The sequence below is a fragment of the Apodemus sylvaticus genome, chromosome 15 (assembly GCF_947179515.1).
Source record: "Apodemus sylvaticus chromosome 15, mApoSyl1.1, whole genome shotgun sequence".
Lineage (NCBI taxonomy): Eukaryota > Metazoa > Chordata > Mammalia > Rodentia > Muridae > Apodemus > Apodemus sylvaticus.
In genome coordinates, this window is record NC_067486.1 from 39270194 (window position 1) to 39288259 (window position 18066).

At 37.5% G+C, this 18066-nt stretch overlaps 1 protein-coding gene across 1 annotated transcript in view; it reads left to right on the forward strand.

The window, feature by feature from the left end:
• Positions 1-18066, forward strand: part of Epha6 (EPH receptor A6) — a 993878-nt gene that overhangs the window by 659052 nt on the left and 316760 nt on the right. Inside the window, exons 9-10 of the mRNA XM_052158907.1 lie at positions 220-290; positions 4289-4414. Coding sequence (XP_052014867.1) covers positions 220-290; positions 4289-4414 — 197 coding nt within the window. The remainder of the gene's footprint in view (positions 1-219; positions 291-4288; positions 4415-18066) is intronic.

Here is an 18066-nt window from a genome sequence, read left to right on the forward strand (position 1 = left end):
ACATATGTCCATGGAGACCAGAATAGTGTGTAGATCTCCTGAGCCTGGAGGTACAGGAAGTTGTGAGCCCTCTCACATAGGTGCTGGGAATCGATTTCAAGACCTCTGGAAGAGTAGCAAGTGCTTTTAACCACTGAGTCATTTCTCTCAGGCCTCTAATTGTTTTGTGTGCTTGTATTACACAATGCTTAAATAAGCTTCTGTTTTCATTTTTGTAAGGTGTCAGTGGTACATAAAGGCCAAAATGAAGTCAGAAGAGAAGAGAAGAACGCACTTACAGAATGGCCACTGTGAGTATGGCTGTGCTCTGTGTCCTCCTAAGGCCTTCTGAACCCCATTCAACTTTGTGATCCACTGGGCTGAGGAAGCAAACAAACACAAAATTCATTTCCAACCTTTTGGCACGAAGGGCTTCATCTAACCCCAGGTTTAGGCTAGAAATTGCACCTGATTCTCGTTAAATGGTGTTACCGTTTCTTCAGTGCCCGCAGGGAAACCCAACAAATTGAGTTTACTAAAAATACATAGTGACTGATTGTGTCTAGTTATTCACCGTCACAAAGACTCCGGAACGTGAGTTGGTTTTGTTTAGTGGAGCATTAGATGTAGGCATGTTGAGAAACCCTTATTCCCTTTTGGAGAGATTGTCACTTAATCATACAACAAAGCAATTTACAATTCATTAGCACTATAAAGGTATATCAGCTCTTTAACTCTTAGAATATGTATGAAGCCCTGTGCTAACTACAAGGTTATATTCATTTGAAGATCTCTTCCTCAGCAAACTATAATTACCACTATAGCTGGTTGGGTAATTGCCCTTCTCTTCACCCAAATACCCACCTTCACCTTCACCTTCAAATTGCAAACACCTTCATCAAGACAGTTTTTCTATTGAGAAATACTTAAGTAACGAGAAAGATGTTCTTTAATTAACCTAAGTATAGAGATAATACACGGAGCAACTGGCTCGGCATGTTAAACCTCTCTTTTCTTTTAAATTAAGCAAAAACAAAACAAAACAAAAAAAGGAAAAGATTTTAAGTAATATAGTATAAATTTCTGAGATGACTTGGGGGAAAATTCTAAGGCACTTATCAGTTTTTGAAGTGGTCTAAGAGCCATCTGCCTGGAAGACCTGGCCGGAGACAACCTCAAAATATTTTAAACAGATTGCAAAAACCTGGCTGCAGACACGTAGACAGATGACTAATGCTGGGCAAACTTAAGATTCTCTGCAGGGCTTTTTTACTGGGGTGCAGGGAGAAACAGTGCTTCTGAGGTATTTATTATCTGCTTTCCAAACAGCAGATTAGCATACACTAAGGCAGATGGGCTCAGCAAGTCCTACTGAAAATAACATGAAGCCGCCAAGGAAGGGAAGAATAAGAAAGGAGTATTTAAGAAAGCAGAAACTAATTAAATTCAAAACCTGATATTCACAGTTGGGACTCATTTGGCCATGGTTTTTCTGATATTACATATATTGCATTTTCATGGAAGGAACATTGTTATCTAGTTATTGTATAAGAAAGCACTATTGCTTTACACAAATGGCTTAATTGTTAAAATTACATGTGAGTTAGTAATAGCATTTTTATCTGTCTTTAAAGAAGTATTTTCAACATAACCATGTATCTAATTAACTGACACTCACTCACTAATCAGAGGAAATATAAATTGTAACTTTGATAAAGTTATCAGTAAAAAATAGAGGTAATGAACATATGAATACAACATAGAGATACAAACTATCTCTTTTTTTCTCATATTAAAACTTTGACAAGTCAAGATATACATAGCATTTCAGAATCAATGTCAGGTCCCCATATACCAGAAATGTACTTTTCTGCTCTATTTTTTGCATGCTAATTTTCTCATGTGTGCATATCAAAATGCTGAGAAGACATAGGCAAAAGACAATAAATGAAGATAGCAAACATATAATAATTAATGAAGCAAAATATAGCTACTAATGAACATCTTTATTACCTCCTCTAATCTTGCTTTCTTATTTTTGTTTGTTTTTTAAGATTTTCCTGTAAGAACATGAGACTAAAAAATACTCCTTAATTGTGAATTAGTATGGCTTTCAATTTTTGAGAACTAACAAAATCAAGTATCATCCATTAATTTTATATCATACATTAGTTATTTTGAGTCTCTGTGACCAAAACAGTGAACAGAAACCTTATAAGTTCAAGATTTATTTTGCTTATGGTCTCAGAGATCCTGGAATAAAGACTGTGATGGAGCAAATTCATTCAACTCTAGGCAGGAAGAAAACCGAATGTACTCTGAGGGATGGCCTATGCTGTGTCTTCTCGGACTTCTCTCCATTACTTCATCCATACACTAGCTCATGATATGAGGAAGTCTTCTCCCTTAATGACTACTACCTTAAAGCACCTATATAGACACACCCAAAGAAGACCTTTATTAGCCCCCAAAGCATTTCTCTATTTAAGTTATCAATTAAAATTAATCATCATGAGTCTGCTTTCCATATTGAGTCTAAACATGTCTCCTTAAACCATAGCATTGTACCCCTCTCTCCAAAGAATTTTGTGCGTGTTTTACAATATCAAATACATTCATTCCATTTCCCAGAACCCACTCACTAAAGTCTTTATAACTTAACAGTTCTGAAAAGTTCAAAGTCTCCAATAAGAACAGAGTCACAGGGACTAGATAAATTGATACAAAATTGATATGCTCATTCCAAAAGTCAGGTATAGGGAACACAAATAAGGATTGGACCAAAACAAGAAAAATGTAACAGAGTAAATATTCAATAATACAGCATTATCTGTAGCACCCAGATCATGTTGTAGAATAACATACATTTCAAAGGGCTGGGGCATTACATCCTTCTAGCTATTGTGGCAAACTTGACTACTTTTCTGGGTTGGTTCTACTTGCTGCCTATACTCTTATTTCATATTCCCAGAATTCCTAGCTTACTGAGATCTCTATTCCATTTTTAGCATTGCTTTCTTAGCTTTATATATTATCCTAACAAGGCTCAACACAATCATACCAAATCTATACATTGCCTAGATCTCCTGCCATCCTTTGAAAGTTGAGTAGAAGCCTCCATTACCCTACCCATGATCCTTCTGCTTTCATAATTGCAAAACTAGAATTAGGGAATAATGCAACAATCTTTTTACAGCTTCAACCATGAGTATAGAATCTTCTTAGTGTCTAGATGACTATGAAAAATGAAATGAATCTTAAGGAAACAGCTGTCCAGATCGTCCTAGATTAGTAGGATATGCCAGTATATCTCTCCTCTTAGGAATATCTTATCTGACATGGGTAGAAACTTGCTCATTCCTGAAATGCTCTTAAGTCATACCTTATTGTTCCAAAGCAGAGTACATAGCTTCTTTTTGATGGTTCTAATCTCTCTAACAAGCCACATCCTCCTTTTCCACAACTTTAAACTTACTTCTCTCTGACCAAACTGTGAGTTTTTTTTAAGTCCTCTATTCTGTTTTTTAAATTACAGTTCTCAGGTAACTACTGCTAAATGTAGTTACCATAACTATGTCAGAGCCTTACTATGATACCTTGAAATTTCCTCCACCATATTCGATGACCTTTAAGTTTAGCCTTCCACTGGGGTATGGACAAAAGGTGGGAGAACTTTTGTCAGAATGTAATACAAATATCTGCTAGTCATATTTCCAGTAGAGTTCTACTTCCTGTAAGAAACTCCAAAAATACAGTCTTTACTCTTGGCATTACCTCCTGCATTCTAGTTTTTTGACCTCTCTCCAGAATGACCATTAGCCTCTTCTTACAGCTTCTCAAACCTCTGTCACCAGAATTTTTTCAGATCCTTTTATAAACCATTTCCAAAGCTTTTGAACCACATGATCCAGTTTAGTCACAGTAATGTTCCCATTTCTTACATTAGATTTCTTAAGGAGGAAAGATTCATTTCAAGCTCATCCTTTTAGAGGATCCTGTCTGTGGTTATCTGATTCTGTATTTCTTCCTATAGTAAGATAATGTATCCTGGAGGAAGGATCATGTGGCAAAGGCTGTTCAACTCATGGCAGGCAAGAAGCAAAGCAAGAGAAAGAATTTATGCACTATGGAATCTCTCTGTTGTTTTTTTTTTTTTCCTTTTTGTGCAGGCATCAATATGGAGGGAAAACAAAAATTTTAAATCATTACCATGTAACTACCTTAGTATGTCACTTCTCCCTCACACAGTCACAAGATCTGTGTCTACTGAAATACCATTAAATTAAATCAATCTCATATTTTGTTGCAGTGCGCTTCCCAGGAATTAAAACATACATTGATCCAGACACCTATGAAGACCCATCCCTAGCAGTCCACGAATTTGCAAAAGAGATTGATCCTTCAAGAATTCGTATTGAGAGAGTGATTGGAGCAGGTAAACATAAAATCTATACTTCTAAGTCACAGCTTTGCAAGTGGTTCCTCAACATAATATTTTAAACCTTAACATGTTGCATCAGTGAAAATATTCAGTATAAAAGTATGTTCTGGGTTTTAGTTAGTTTTAAAAAGTAGATGTTACCATATCTAGTTCCCAAGTAATGTGAACATTTGCAAAAGTTATTTTCACATTCCATAGTCTGTTTTCATAATGAAGATAAATTACAAAGAAGCTAGAGTGCCTCAGGAATTTATTTTGAAAATGCAATTTCAGGAGTTTGTCATGAGGTTATTATAGATTTACTCATGCCCCAGCATCTATAGACTTACACTGTAATTTGTGTTCCTAAAGATGACCTTGAGGCTATGCAAGACTCAGACTGTTCTGAAAATCATTGAAGGTAAAATTTGGTTCAATATAGTTTTAGATCATTTTAATGCAAATTAATAATGCTTCCTATGTGCAAATCTCTAGTACTTAGATCTTTTCATTATTCAACTATTCTGGTTTTAAAAAATTATGGTGAGTCACCCCCACAAGAATTTATGGTGTGCATTAGCTTGGAGAAACTATGCTAATATAAAGGGCCTTGAGAATAAAAAATAATTTATCTTTTAAGTCTTTGATGCAAGATAGGCAGCCTATGGTTTTGCAGAAGAGCTTTCTTCCTGGAGGTCTTACAAAGAGTGTAGTTCCAGTATCCCTTGTGGTTCCTTCTCCTAGCATGCCCTTTTCTATATTGTCAAGGTTCACTTCCCAGCACATCTGCCTTTCAACTTGAGGAGGAAGAAGAGTTCAGACTACTTGTCTTTTGTTTTTTAGGCAATAACCTACAAATTACAAACACATTGACTTGCCTATCAAATATAATCATATAAACAGTGAAATTTGGGAAATAAAAAGAATGCCAAGACATCTTAAAAGCAAATGGTAAAAGAGTTCTTAGGCATCCTTTGTGTAGTCATTAGTCTCCTAAAGATGTTCTAAGTATGTAATGCTCTGGAGAAAGCACAATAAACCCAGGCATGATCATTCTGGCAAGTTGTATCTTCTCAAAGACCATAAGAAACAGCTGATTGTACCTCCCTCCTTTCAAAGCCCTCCTACATATCAGGCTATATAATTTCCCAGGTGCAATATATGATAACAGTAGGAAGGAAGTTTCCTTGTTAAAAAAAGCTACTACACGTTTTAAGATGGTGGCAATAATGCTTGAAACCCACTGCCAACTTCTAAACTCCGCTCTATCTATGTTGCTGCTCAGAACATTCCAGGGAGGATCCTGTTTCCCAGGGTCACTGAATACTTTGTACTACCCCAGGAGTGTGGACTACTTGGAAAGAAGTTTTCCTAACTGACTCCACTCACTCCTCAGGAACAGAGGGTCATTGGGTCCCCTGCATGGCTAGGTTTTCCTTTGAAAATGGGCATAAGTGTCTCGTGCACTACACAGTGATGTCCTGATCTGAAAAGACTTTCCTGTCAGAAAGATGAAGGGCTTAGCAAACAATTCTTTGTTTGCTTGAATTCTTTGTTATCTTCTGCTGAATAAGCAACAAGAAAAGCCCAAGTCGACAGGCATAATTGAAGTGTGGATTATATTCAGTTTCAGAGTTTTTGTTTCTTTTTTGGTTCTTCTAAACAGTGGAGCAATCTGGAAGAGAAGCGGTTTAAGGCATTCCAGTCACTGGTCAACTTTCCTCTTGTGTTGCACATGAAATAGTATTTACTGACTTTAAATTTTTGTTTTATTGATTTTCATTATTATCGTCATTATCTGCTGTGTGTCTGTATGTTTGAGGAGTGTGTGTGTGTGTGTGTGTGTGTGTGTGTGTGTGTGTAGGTGCATATGTGCCACAGCATGCATATTGAGGTCTGAGGACAACCTTCAATAATTGATTTACTCCTTCTAACCTGCTGAGGCATGCTCTCCAGTGTTTCTGCCACCCTGGGTACCATGCCCTTTTAGCTTCTGGACTAATTTCGAGCTTTATGTCCTATCTGGATGCTGGGGATGCTGAGGATGCTGTGAAGACAAATGTGCAACACATCTATCTTTTTGTATGGGGATTTGGGTACTAACTTGGGGTCTTCGGGTTGTGCTACACAGCAAGCTTTTACCGGCTGAGTAATCCCATCAGCCCACTATAAGCTTTAATGCCACATTATTTAATACTCTCAAGGCAAAGCAGAATTGTAATTGTATCATGGTCTCCTGTGTATAAGTTAAATGCCAATGTATGAAATCATTATATTGAGACACAAAATCAAGTATCTAAAATAGAAGTGATCTGAAAAAGTTTAACTTTCAGTTTGGAGCTTCCATATCCAAATCAAACTATATATTTTTCTCCTCAAAAACATAACCGATACAATAACTACTAAAAACGACGTTCTCAATGCCATGTTTTACCTGCTTTATCTGAACTCCTCATGTGGCAAACACAGAGTATTTAAAAATTTGTAATTATTTCTCTATGTCTCCTCTTCTGGCCCTGCTCTGCCTCATTGTCCTCTTCCTCCTCTTCCTTCTCCTCTTCCTCCCCCTCCTCTTCTTCATTCTCTCTCTATCCCATCTTTATTTAGCTTCAAATTCCATGCAATATGTAGAGGGCCTCTTTATTATTTGCCTCTAGAAATACAAAAGTGCTTTCTGAGACTATTCTGCTAGATCTTAATGTTCCTTTGTGTTCCTACTCAGTTCTGTTGAACTTTAAGCCATATTTCTAAATAGGATTTTCTCAGGAAACAGTGACATTTGGGTATGGTCACAGCAAGTATAGAGAATGCACTATTAGATGTAGGGTCAAGAAAAGTGCAGTAACTTTCCTCGCCTATGGCAAGGGTCATGCCCCACACTCCCATAAGAAAATATAGGTTAAATACAAAACGCATCGCACTTGAAGTCTAGTATGGTAGCAGAACCTTGAGAAATAAGGGCTGTAAGATAAAAGGAGTGTTATCCATTTTATGTTTGAATGATAACTGTAGATATTGTTTGCAAATGTGGTCAGACAACAGGTGTGATCTAATAAGAGACTAAAGTAGGAATCCCACAATGGTTGTCTCCTTACCTCTACAGGTAGCTTTCCTTCCTGCTACATTTGAGGCAGAAGTTTTTGGAACTGAGGCAGTGAAAAAAGAGTATCTAATAATATACTCTCAGGCAGGTGCAGAGCAAAGAATATATACATATCCAACTCTTACACAGAAAGACATAGGAAGATACAAGCAATAATCCTAGTTTGTATGATTTGCTTCAGAAGAGAGAAATGGGGGAGCAACACTTTTATATTTTGTGAAGTGTTCCAGAGAAAAATAACAGGGACAAAACATATGTAGGTTGTCAGGAGATAGCCAGAGAGATTCAGAGGATCTGCCATTATCCTGGAGGATGGCAGATAAATGTACTACACAATGGTAAAAATTCTTCTAAGCCTTAAAATAATTTAAATTATGAAAATAGATGATATATATTTATTATATATATGACATATATTTACCAAATCTAAAATAGTAAACTTCCTTGATTTAACCCTATCTTGTTCCTCTCCATACCTTCCTATCCCATTAGAGTTTAAATTTTTTTTCTTTTTTTTTTTTTCTTTTTTCTTTTTTGGCTGTACCAAAGTGAACCAGAACACTTCTTAGGAAATGTAAGCTAAATTACATAAGTGCTGGAGTAAATATGTGAGACAGATGTGAATTTGCATAGGAGATGGCAGAGGTCAGAAACCATCACCTAAGAAGTGTTAGGTGAATGGTATCCAAGCTGAAGGCAGGCATGATGTTTGGAACACAGCACATAGCCTCACAATTTACTGCTGGGGAAAAATCTGTAAGCCCTACAGGCATGTTTCACCAAAAATAGTCAGAAATTATTTCAAGTTTCTCATTGGTAGACAGAAACCATTAAGTGTTTCTTAAGTGAGTTATAACAAAGGAATATATACATGGCTGCATTACTCACGGGGGGAAAGATAACATGGCAAAATGACATTGCACTTGCCCGAGAAGATTACTTATTCCATTGGCTGAGCTGTATCTACTAGGTGGTTGATACATATACAAGACAATGTGCTAAATCACTGCTTCCACATGAAGTCTTTATTCTTATTGGAGATGTGTATCCCACATGTCTTCCATAAACATTGTCCTGGAATTTTCATCTTCATGACCAAATATTTTGCAACGAAAAACTTAATTGGCCAGTGTGATTGTGTGTGTGTGTATGTGTGTGTTATAAATCTTACTATTCTTACTATTTTTATGAGTTTTCTGAGAGCTTTTATTTCACCATTCTGCTTAGGAGAGGCATCTTATCTCTGTTCATCAGTACATGCCCAAATTTTCATGAAAAAAACATATTTCCATTTAAATGAACAAGCAGCTCTGTTGCATAGGAGACAATCTGATCTTCTATCTCCTTTGACTTTTTTTGCATCATAAAATGAAATAGTACAAGTAGAAGACTATAAAACAGAAATTCCCAGACTAAAAAGTCAAGTCAGATTAAGGTTGAGTCATTATGGTACACATTCTTGAGATAATGAAGAAGCCTGGTAAACTGAAATTTAATTATGGTCAGAAAAAAGGTCAGTGGAAGGTACCTCTTGGGAGGAGGGGACAGAAAAATAACACATCCTTATGAGAAAGCCTTTTTGGGTGGAATACCTATAGTTTTGAAACATTATTCCATTGAAAAATATCATTCTTGTGCCTCTAATCCCATAGGGTTTCCTTAGACATGACATTCCCTCTTTGCCTAGTCACAGTGGCAATGTCATAGCTGCCTGTCATTCACATTCTATCCCTTTATCTATACCAAAAAGCTCATTATTGCCTCTGCTCTCAGCCTCTGCTTCTAGCTTAGTGTCACTGTGTTTTTCTATTCCTAAAGGAAGTCAGAATGTTTAACTGTTAGTTTCTCAGCAATCAGCTGTACACAGGGAAAAGAAAGTTGAAAGGGCAATCAGAGGGAATGAGATGTGAGTGCCCCAACACTAATTCTCAGTAATGTTTAAGGGTGTTCTGACCTCCACACTGGACCAGCCTAAATGCTGACTCTCATGCTGGCTTAATGATCTTGTCCTCTTTATAGCACCACCACTCACCTATTCTTTCTACTATCTATTTTATTTTATTTCATTTCATTTTCAGAGATCTCTAATTTGTGGGCCCATTATTAACATAATACACTTTCTTGTAGTCTGACAATATGAAAGGTAAAATCTATTGCAATTGTGGTCTCATGAATCACGTTTTACAAGAAGAAATCAGTCATTACAATGCATGTCCTCCATGTTTAGATGAAAAGCTCTTGCACAAAGTCAGGTCTGTGTTTTGAGATCAGGCAATGATTGATATTCTCAGACATCAGAGTTGCAAAAAGCCTACACTCATTCTTGACCTAATACAATTGTTGCCATGCTCTGATTTGGACAACTTAAAAATTTTGTGGTAGAAGGCTCATTGGCATAATTTTTAAAAACTATTTTTAATAACCAATAGACAGACATAGCAGTGACTTTGATTCATAAATGTTATGGCTTTCTTAATAAAATTACCTAATAAATGGTAAGGATTTTTTTTTGTTTTCTGTAGACAATATGACATGAGCGAGAGACTCAAACCAAATCAATGTTTGAGTCACAACTCTCCTGCTCCTGCTCAGTGATTTGCATCAGTCCAATGACCTTTTAGATGCTAGGCTTGTTACCTGTACAATCACTATCATGCTGGGTTAATGGAAGATTACAGATGGTATGGTCAGATACTTAATAACAATCAAAGCATGGAAACACATCTATTAGGTTGAAAATGAATTTACTCTTTATGCAATTTTGGTGTCTACAAATATTACTCATTACACAATCTCAAAACAACTTTTGATAAAAAAAACCTACCATAGGCAATTTTAATTTCAGTGCTATATGTAACATAATACTTATAATTTTGAGTTAACTGAAAGTTACTGGTTGAGATTAAATTTCACCCTTATTTGTATACTCATGGCAAATATAACATGTTCTCTTTTATTTTTCTTTTTAATTAAAACAAACAATTCTGAATTTTCTGTATCTTGTAAGAATACATTTATTCTAAGCTTTATTGTTGCCATAAACTTAACAGAATAAATTGGTTTTTAACACTTTTTAATTTCAATTCCTTAGTGAAGCTATTTTCTAGCAATTCAAACACTTTAAAAATTTAATCTTTTTAAAATATTCAAAATCTCTAAGATACCCAGTATAACTAAACTGTCTAAAATACCTATGTAAATCTACTGTATCAACTTATTTCTGTCATACAAAAAAATCAATTTATTATTAGAAACAGGACGATATAGCAATTTGATAGACCTTAAGTAAATTTTAGTAACCTCTAACTTAGTATTCTGCATCTTATTTGTGGGTCCATTTAGTGTATACTTGCTATTTTCATAAGAAATTGTCAGTCTTAAAAACCAGTTCATCACATTATTCCTCTGAAAAAATCTTAAATAAGCAAACATTGAATTATAACAAATGAAAAATTCAAGAATACAAAGTTATTTGGGTACCATCAAGATGGTACCTTCAGCAAGTCTCCCTACCCATCCAAGTCTATAACCTCTCTCTCTCTCTCTCTCTCTCTCTCTCTCTCTCTCTCTCTCTCTCTCTCTCTCTCTCTAAACAAGAAACAAAAAGAAATAGAAAAAAACATAAGAAACATGCATATACACACACTCCAAAACCCCCAAAGGAAAGCATATTATACAAGCAAAAGACCAGAGATATTAAAAATCAACAAAACAAAAACAGAAAAACAAAACCAACATGTGATGAAAACATCTACAAAAATACCAGTGAGTTTATTTTGTGTTGGCTATCTATTGTTAAGCATGAGACCTACCCTGAAATGAACTTTATATACCCAGTGAGATACCATTGGAGAAAACTAATTTTTTCCTTTGCAAGCATGTCTATTGGAGATAGCTTCTTGGTTAGAGATGGGAGCTCCTCTCCAATATATCAATGCTGAGACTGCATCTGGCTTGAATCTGTACAGGAACTATATATCTGCTAACGTCTCTGTGAGTTCATATAGCATCAGTGCTGATGTGTATGGAAGACACTGTTTCATTGGCATCATCCATCACTTTTGGCTTTTACAATCTTTCTCTCTCCTCTCCCTGAGCCCTGAGGGTAGATGTGCCATTTAAGACTGAGTGTACCAACGTCTCTCATGCTCTCCACATCGTACAACTGTGGGTCTCTGTATTTATTCTCATATGCTACAGGAAAAACCTTCTCTAATGATTGCTTAGCAACAATTGATCTACCAGTAGTAACAGAATGTCATATTCAGGGTCATTTTTATTGCTATGTTCCTTTAGCAAAACAATAGTATTTGTTTTCCCCCAAGACCACTGACCTATCTGGTCTTAGGTTCTTAGCCACCCAAGTAGCACCATGAATGGGTTCCATCTCATGGAGTGGCTTTATATAAGGTATTGGTTGGTTATTCCCACATTCATTTTGCCACTAGTGCATAGGAAAGTCATCATTTTAGATCACAGAGTTTGAAGCTGGGTTTGTGTTTCCCTTATTCCTCTGTAAGCATGAAGAATACGTTTCAGTACTATGAACACTCTAACAGAGAAGGCTCCAGTTCATCACCAGCTCAGCTTTTCCATCCAGTACAAATTTTAATTCATGTTTCTATGATAGGTTATTTATTGGTCTTTAAAAAGTATCATTAAAAAGCGCCATAAAACCGAAACCAAGAACACTTGCTATCTTCCAGCTACTGTAGATTAGGAATCTAGGCATGGCTTTTGCTTTTGCTTCTTCAGGGGTGCTTACAAATTTGCAATGAGGATAGATGAGGCAGTAGCACCCACAAAACTCAACTAATCAGAACCCACTTCTGGGTTCCCAGAAGTAGCCATAGTCGGGAAATAGCTATCTGGGGTTTGTGGAATAGAATGCCTTGATTCTAACCATGTTTTCATTACAAATTCTTGCCTTGATAGTCTTCTCCAATGTTGTAGATAGCTTCATCAAAGCCAGAAAGATGGTATATTAGTAAATCAGAGGTCACAATATTTTGCAAATAATAAAAGAAGTAACAATATCAACTTTCCCATTCTGTTGGCCAGAATACTAGGGCCACCCAACCTTGAAAAGAAAGATTGCATAGCATATAAATACCAGGTTATAAGGGACCAATGTGGCCTACCTTACATGACTGCCTAAAACAAGCAATATATGTTTGGGCATGGCAATCAAGTTCATTTATTTCCTCAGAAATACATTCTCTTCTTCTGTGCAGTTTGGGTCAATGTTGAGTCTTAGACAGCGTGTTATGCTTAAGAGTTTATTCTGAGCCCCTCGCTGTGCCTAGACAGCACAGTAGAGCTGGCCCAGGTGGGCAGGGACTTTGGTGAGCTAAGCCAAGATCATGAGATGCCCCCACACACACCACAACCACCACAGGTGGCAGTTGGAAGAACTGGCCTTGTCTCTCAACAGCTATAGCACTTTGGAGATGGAGAGTGGTCCTGCACCTCACCAGGTCGTGAAGGCACACATGAGCCAGCCCTATGTGTAAGAAAGCTGTGTAGGAAAGCTAGCACTGCCCCTTGCTGGCTGGAGCATTGGGTACTTATGAATGTCTTGCAAAAAATAGTTAATTTAATATTGTGGATATAACATGTTTCCTATATATTTCTAAAATAAAAAGTAATTTGAAATTTGTTTTTCATAGATGCTAGAAGTCTTTGGAAAAATAGATAGCAATTGAATATAGCTCTACACTTTTGTCTTATGAAATGTGAGGTTGTTTGTACTGTATAATTATTTCATAATGCCATCGAGACCATGTGCATTCTATATTGGTAAGCTATAAGATGTGAATTAAGACTATAAATCTCTTTAAAGGATTTGCTTATGTCATACTATAGTTTACCCAGCATGAGGCAATTAGTTTATTGTTCCCATAGTGATACTTGTGACCTCAATCTAATTGTCTGTGTACTTAACTGATGGATTTTTGTGGAATTTTTGTCTATCTAAGATATCTGCTACTATGAAACAAACCATCCCCAAACCAAATGTCTTCAAATAATAATCAATTAGTTTATGTATAAGTCAACAATTTTGGCTTATCTCTAGAAGAAGCAGTTGTGGGTATTTTCTGCTACTTTTTGCCTAAGGTTACTTGTGGGGCTGGAAAGCAGTGTGACCTGGTGAGTGTCAGGAGGAAGAGAGAGGCTGATACATGTCCAAACCCTGAAAATCCCATTCTGAGACCAGCAAGAGTAGTACACCATTCTCCCTGCTCCGGGTGTGTGTCCCAGTACATATAACATTATGACCCCCACCTCTGCTGCCCTTGAGGTAGTTAGTCATCTAGCCTGCAAGCAACTGGCGTTCCTTTTCTTACAAATGAAGCGTTCCCAGCACCTCATCTACAGCCAATAATGAAAGTCCCCAGCCCCCAAACCCTTATCTACTCCTGAATGTTTATATAGCCCTTCTTACCTCTAATAAAGGGAAGTGTTTTGCTGTAAACCAGCTCTGTAGAAGGCTGTCTCCCTTGTACTCACGCTGACTGAGATCTTGTCTAACCCAACCACCTGGCTAAGCCTCATTCCTTTCTGTATAGCCTGGTACACAACAGTATAACTCAAAGGAAAAAGCAGACCCCTTCTGATAGTCACTCCTTGACTACAGTCATTGTTGGCTTAGATGGTGCTACCATCAAGTAGCTGGTCTAAAACATCTCAGGAGAGTTAGCTCATCTCCACTGTTTATTATCTCCCATCCGCTGAACCTTGAGCTAAGGTAGTTGTACTGTTCTAAGCAGGAGAAGAACGAGGTCTTGGCTCTGAATTCTGACATTAATGTTCTCACAGATTAACTTGTCCAAAGCAAAGGCAAAGCAATGCAGATTTCATGAGATGGTGAGGAGGACTCTATCTCTTGATAGAAAGAGCAAAGTCATATTAGAAATGTGCATAAGCATAGAACTGGGCAGAATTTGAGGCCACTTACTATAATCTACCACACAATTGATATGTTTTATGTATATAAAAAAGAAACATCTTAGAGCCAATAAGATGACAGACAATGACTTTTTATTAATATTTTCTCTGACATCATAGTTTGCTCTGCCAAACTCATGAATTAAATTCAGCTTCCTCATATAGCAACTACTAGATAGTCACCCTGACATTATATACTATGATGCTTACAAAAATAAACAGGATAGCTATTCAAGCTTAAAAGGGGAACAGAAGATAATATAGAAAGAAAAATTAAGAGGGGTATATGCATGTTAGATGTGTATATAAACTGATATGTACATTCATAGATTTTGAAATCCACTGTGGACAGAATGCTCAGATCTATGTACCTGCACGAGAAAACTGCAGCTGGACAGTATAATATATAATTTTATGACTTCCCACCGTCATTATTCTACAAACCTGAAGTTCCACAAAATAAGGCTGATCCTACGTTATACTCCTCCACATACCTGAAGGTTTGCAAAGCATAAGCCTCATACTTCTTCAGTTTTTTACAACTAATTTGTCTGAAGTTTTCACCTGTCTTAAAGTCTGGATACTTCACCAACATGGCCACCTTCCCCTAGGTTTTTTTTGGTTTGGTTTGGTTTTGGTTTTTTGGTTTGGTTTGGGTTTTTTGTTTTGTTTGTTTGTTTGGTTGGTTTTGGGGGGGGGGTTTGAGTCTTTTTTGAATGGAACCCAATATTTCCATTTTTTTTTCAAATCAATACAGAAAATACAGAGTTAGCATGTTCCCTGCTGAGACTCGATTAGTGCAGCAGGGATCCTGTTTGCTTTTGAACAGCTGCCATGCACTCTTGCTGGGAAGAGCTTCCTACCAGGTTATCCCAGGTGGGCGGTGGGCGGGCAACTCAGAGAAGCTGCTGTTAAGTCTAGCCCATTTCTACACCGGGCCAGCTCAGTACAACCTCATATTATACTTTATGCCACACTATAAACATATGTACATACCACATGTGTATTCATTCTCTATGTGAAATACAATATATTCATATGGCCTTGTTAATAATATCCCTAATAAATTTCACAACTATCCATGTGCTTTTTCACCTCAATTAGTCCAATTATTGCAACTTTTTTGTTTTGTTTTGGTTTGGTTTGGTTTTGGTTTTTTGAGACAGGGTTTCTCTGTGTAGCCTGAGATGCCTTAGAGCTTGCTTTATAGACCTGAATGGCCTTGAACTCACAGATCTATCCACCAGCCTCTGACTCCCAAGTACTGGGATTAAAGGCCTGCATCACCATGCCAAACTGCAATCTTTTCCTTTCCAGTATTGTCTACAGTGTTTTCTGTCTTAAATGTCCATCATGTGACCTTATAGCAGCTCATAGCTCCCTATTCAATATTCAATATTCATATTATCTCTATTCTTTCTTCAACAGAAAGACTAGGTTTGCATTGTGGAAAATCTGTATACTTTTTAATTGAATATAATCATTTACATTTCAAGTGGTAAAACCTTTCCCGGTTTCCCCTCTCCCTGAAAACCCCCAACCCCTTCCCCCACCCCTTCCTTCCAAGTATATGCTCCTCCACCCTCCACCCGACCCATTCCCACCCCACCCATTCAATTTCCCTTTGTTGGGGCATCTATTGAGCCTTGACCTGACCAAGGACCACTCCTCCCACTGATGCCCTACGAGGCATTCCTCTGCCACAGTTTTGGCTAGACCCATGTGTACACCTTGGTTGATGGTTTAGTCCCTGGGAATACTGGGGCATCTGGTTGGCTGATATCTTGGTTGTTCCTATGGGGCTGTAAACCCCTTCAGCTCCTCTGGACCACCCTCCAACTCATCCATTAGGGACTTCACGCCCAGACCAATGGCTGGCTGCTACCATCTGCCTCTGTATGTGTAAGGCTCTGGCAGGGCCCCTCCAGAGACAAACATGGCATGATCCTTTTGGTATGCACTTCTTGTCATCCATAATAGTGTCGGGGTTTGGTTACTGTTTATAGGATGAATCCCCAGGTAGGGCAGTCTCCGGATGGCCTTTACTTCAGTCTTGCTCCACACTTTGTCTCCTTTATTTCTCCTGTGAGTATTTTGTTCCCTTTCTCAGAGGAACCAAAACATCCTCTCTTAAGTCATCCTTCATAGAGTCAAATATCCCTAATAAAAAAAATGGGGTACAGAGCTAAACAGGGAACTCTCAACTGAGGAAACTCGAATGGCTCTAAAGCACCTAAAGAAATGCTCAGCATCCTTAGTTATCAGGGAAATGCAAATCAAAACAAAACTGAGATTCCACCTCACACCAGTCAGAATGGCTAAGATGAAAAACTCAGGGGACAGCAGATGCTGGAGAGGATGTGGGGAAAGAGGAACACTTCTCCATTGTTGGTGGCATTGCAGGCTGCAAAACCATTCTGGAAATCAGATTGGTGATTTTTCAGAAAATTAGACATAGTACTACCTGTGGACCCAGCTATACCACTCCTGGGCATATACCGAGAAGATGCTCCTACATGTAATAAGGACACATGCTCCACTATGTTCATAGCTGCCTTATTTATTTATAATATCCAGAAGCTAGAAACAAACCAGATGTCCTTCAACAGAGGAATGGATATAGAAACTGTGGCATATATACACAATGGAGTACTATTCAGCTATTAAAAGCAATTAATTCATGAAATTCTTAGGAAAATGGATGGAACTAGAAAGTGTCATCCTGAACAAGGTAACCCAATCACAAAAGAATGCACATGGTATGCACTCACTGGTATGTGGGTGTTAGTCCAAAAGCTCAAAAATAAACAAGTTACAATTCACAGAGCATGGGAATTGTGTACTTTTGACTCCACACTCAACCTTTTTAGCAGTCATTCTCAACCTTCCTAATGCTGTGAGCCTTTAATAAAGTTCCTCATGTTGTGGTGTCCTCAATATAAAATTGTTTTCATTGTTACTTCACAGCTGTAATTGTACAACTGTAATGAAGTGTCACATAGATGTCTGATATTCACAATATCTGATAGACAATGCCCAAAGGTGCTCTGACACACAGGTTAAGAACTGCTGTTCTACAGAATTTCCCAATGGTAAATGCTATCAACCAGCATTGCTTCAACTGCTACACTGAAACCAAATGTCAACATTCAGTAGGACCAACCTCTTCTCTGAATATTTTAGTCATCAAAGGAAAGGAAATGAGGCAGTTTTCATTTAGGTTTTCACTCCTCACTCCTCCTGCTTCATCCATGCCAACAGCCACTCAGTTAACTTTTAGGAAGACAGAGATAAACACTGTCTAACACAGACTCTACTCTGCTGCTCTCATGGAGAAATAAACAAGCTCACAAATTGGGAAGGCATTTCTGTGAGGACTCTTGGAGGCCACAAACACATGAGCACTCTTTGTGACACAATGTAGTGCTTTGCCTAGGCGGAAAAGCTCTGCTCCTGACAGAATCTTTCCTCACAGTTCCTTCATGACCTCGTCTTATTACATGTGTTGTTGACATGAAGGATATTAAGATCTAAAGTCAAAATGGCATTAACATATATATGTGATGCAGGAAAATGATAAAAGGGACCTTAATAAAAATTACAAGGATCCCTTTCC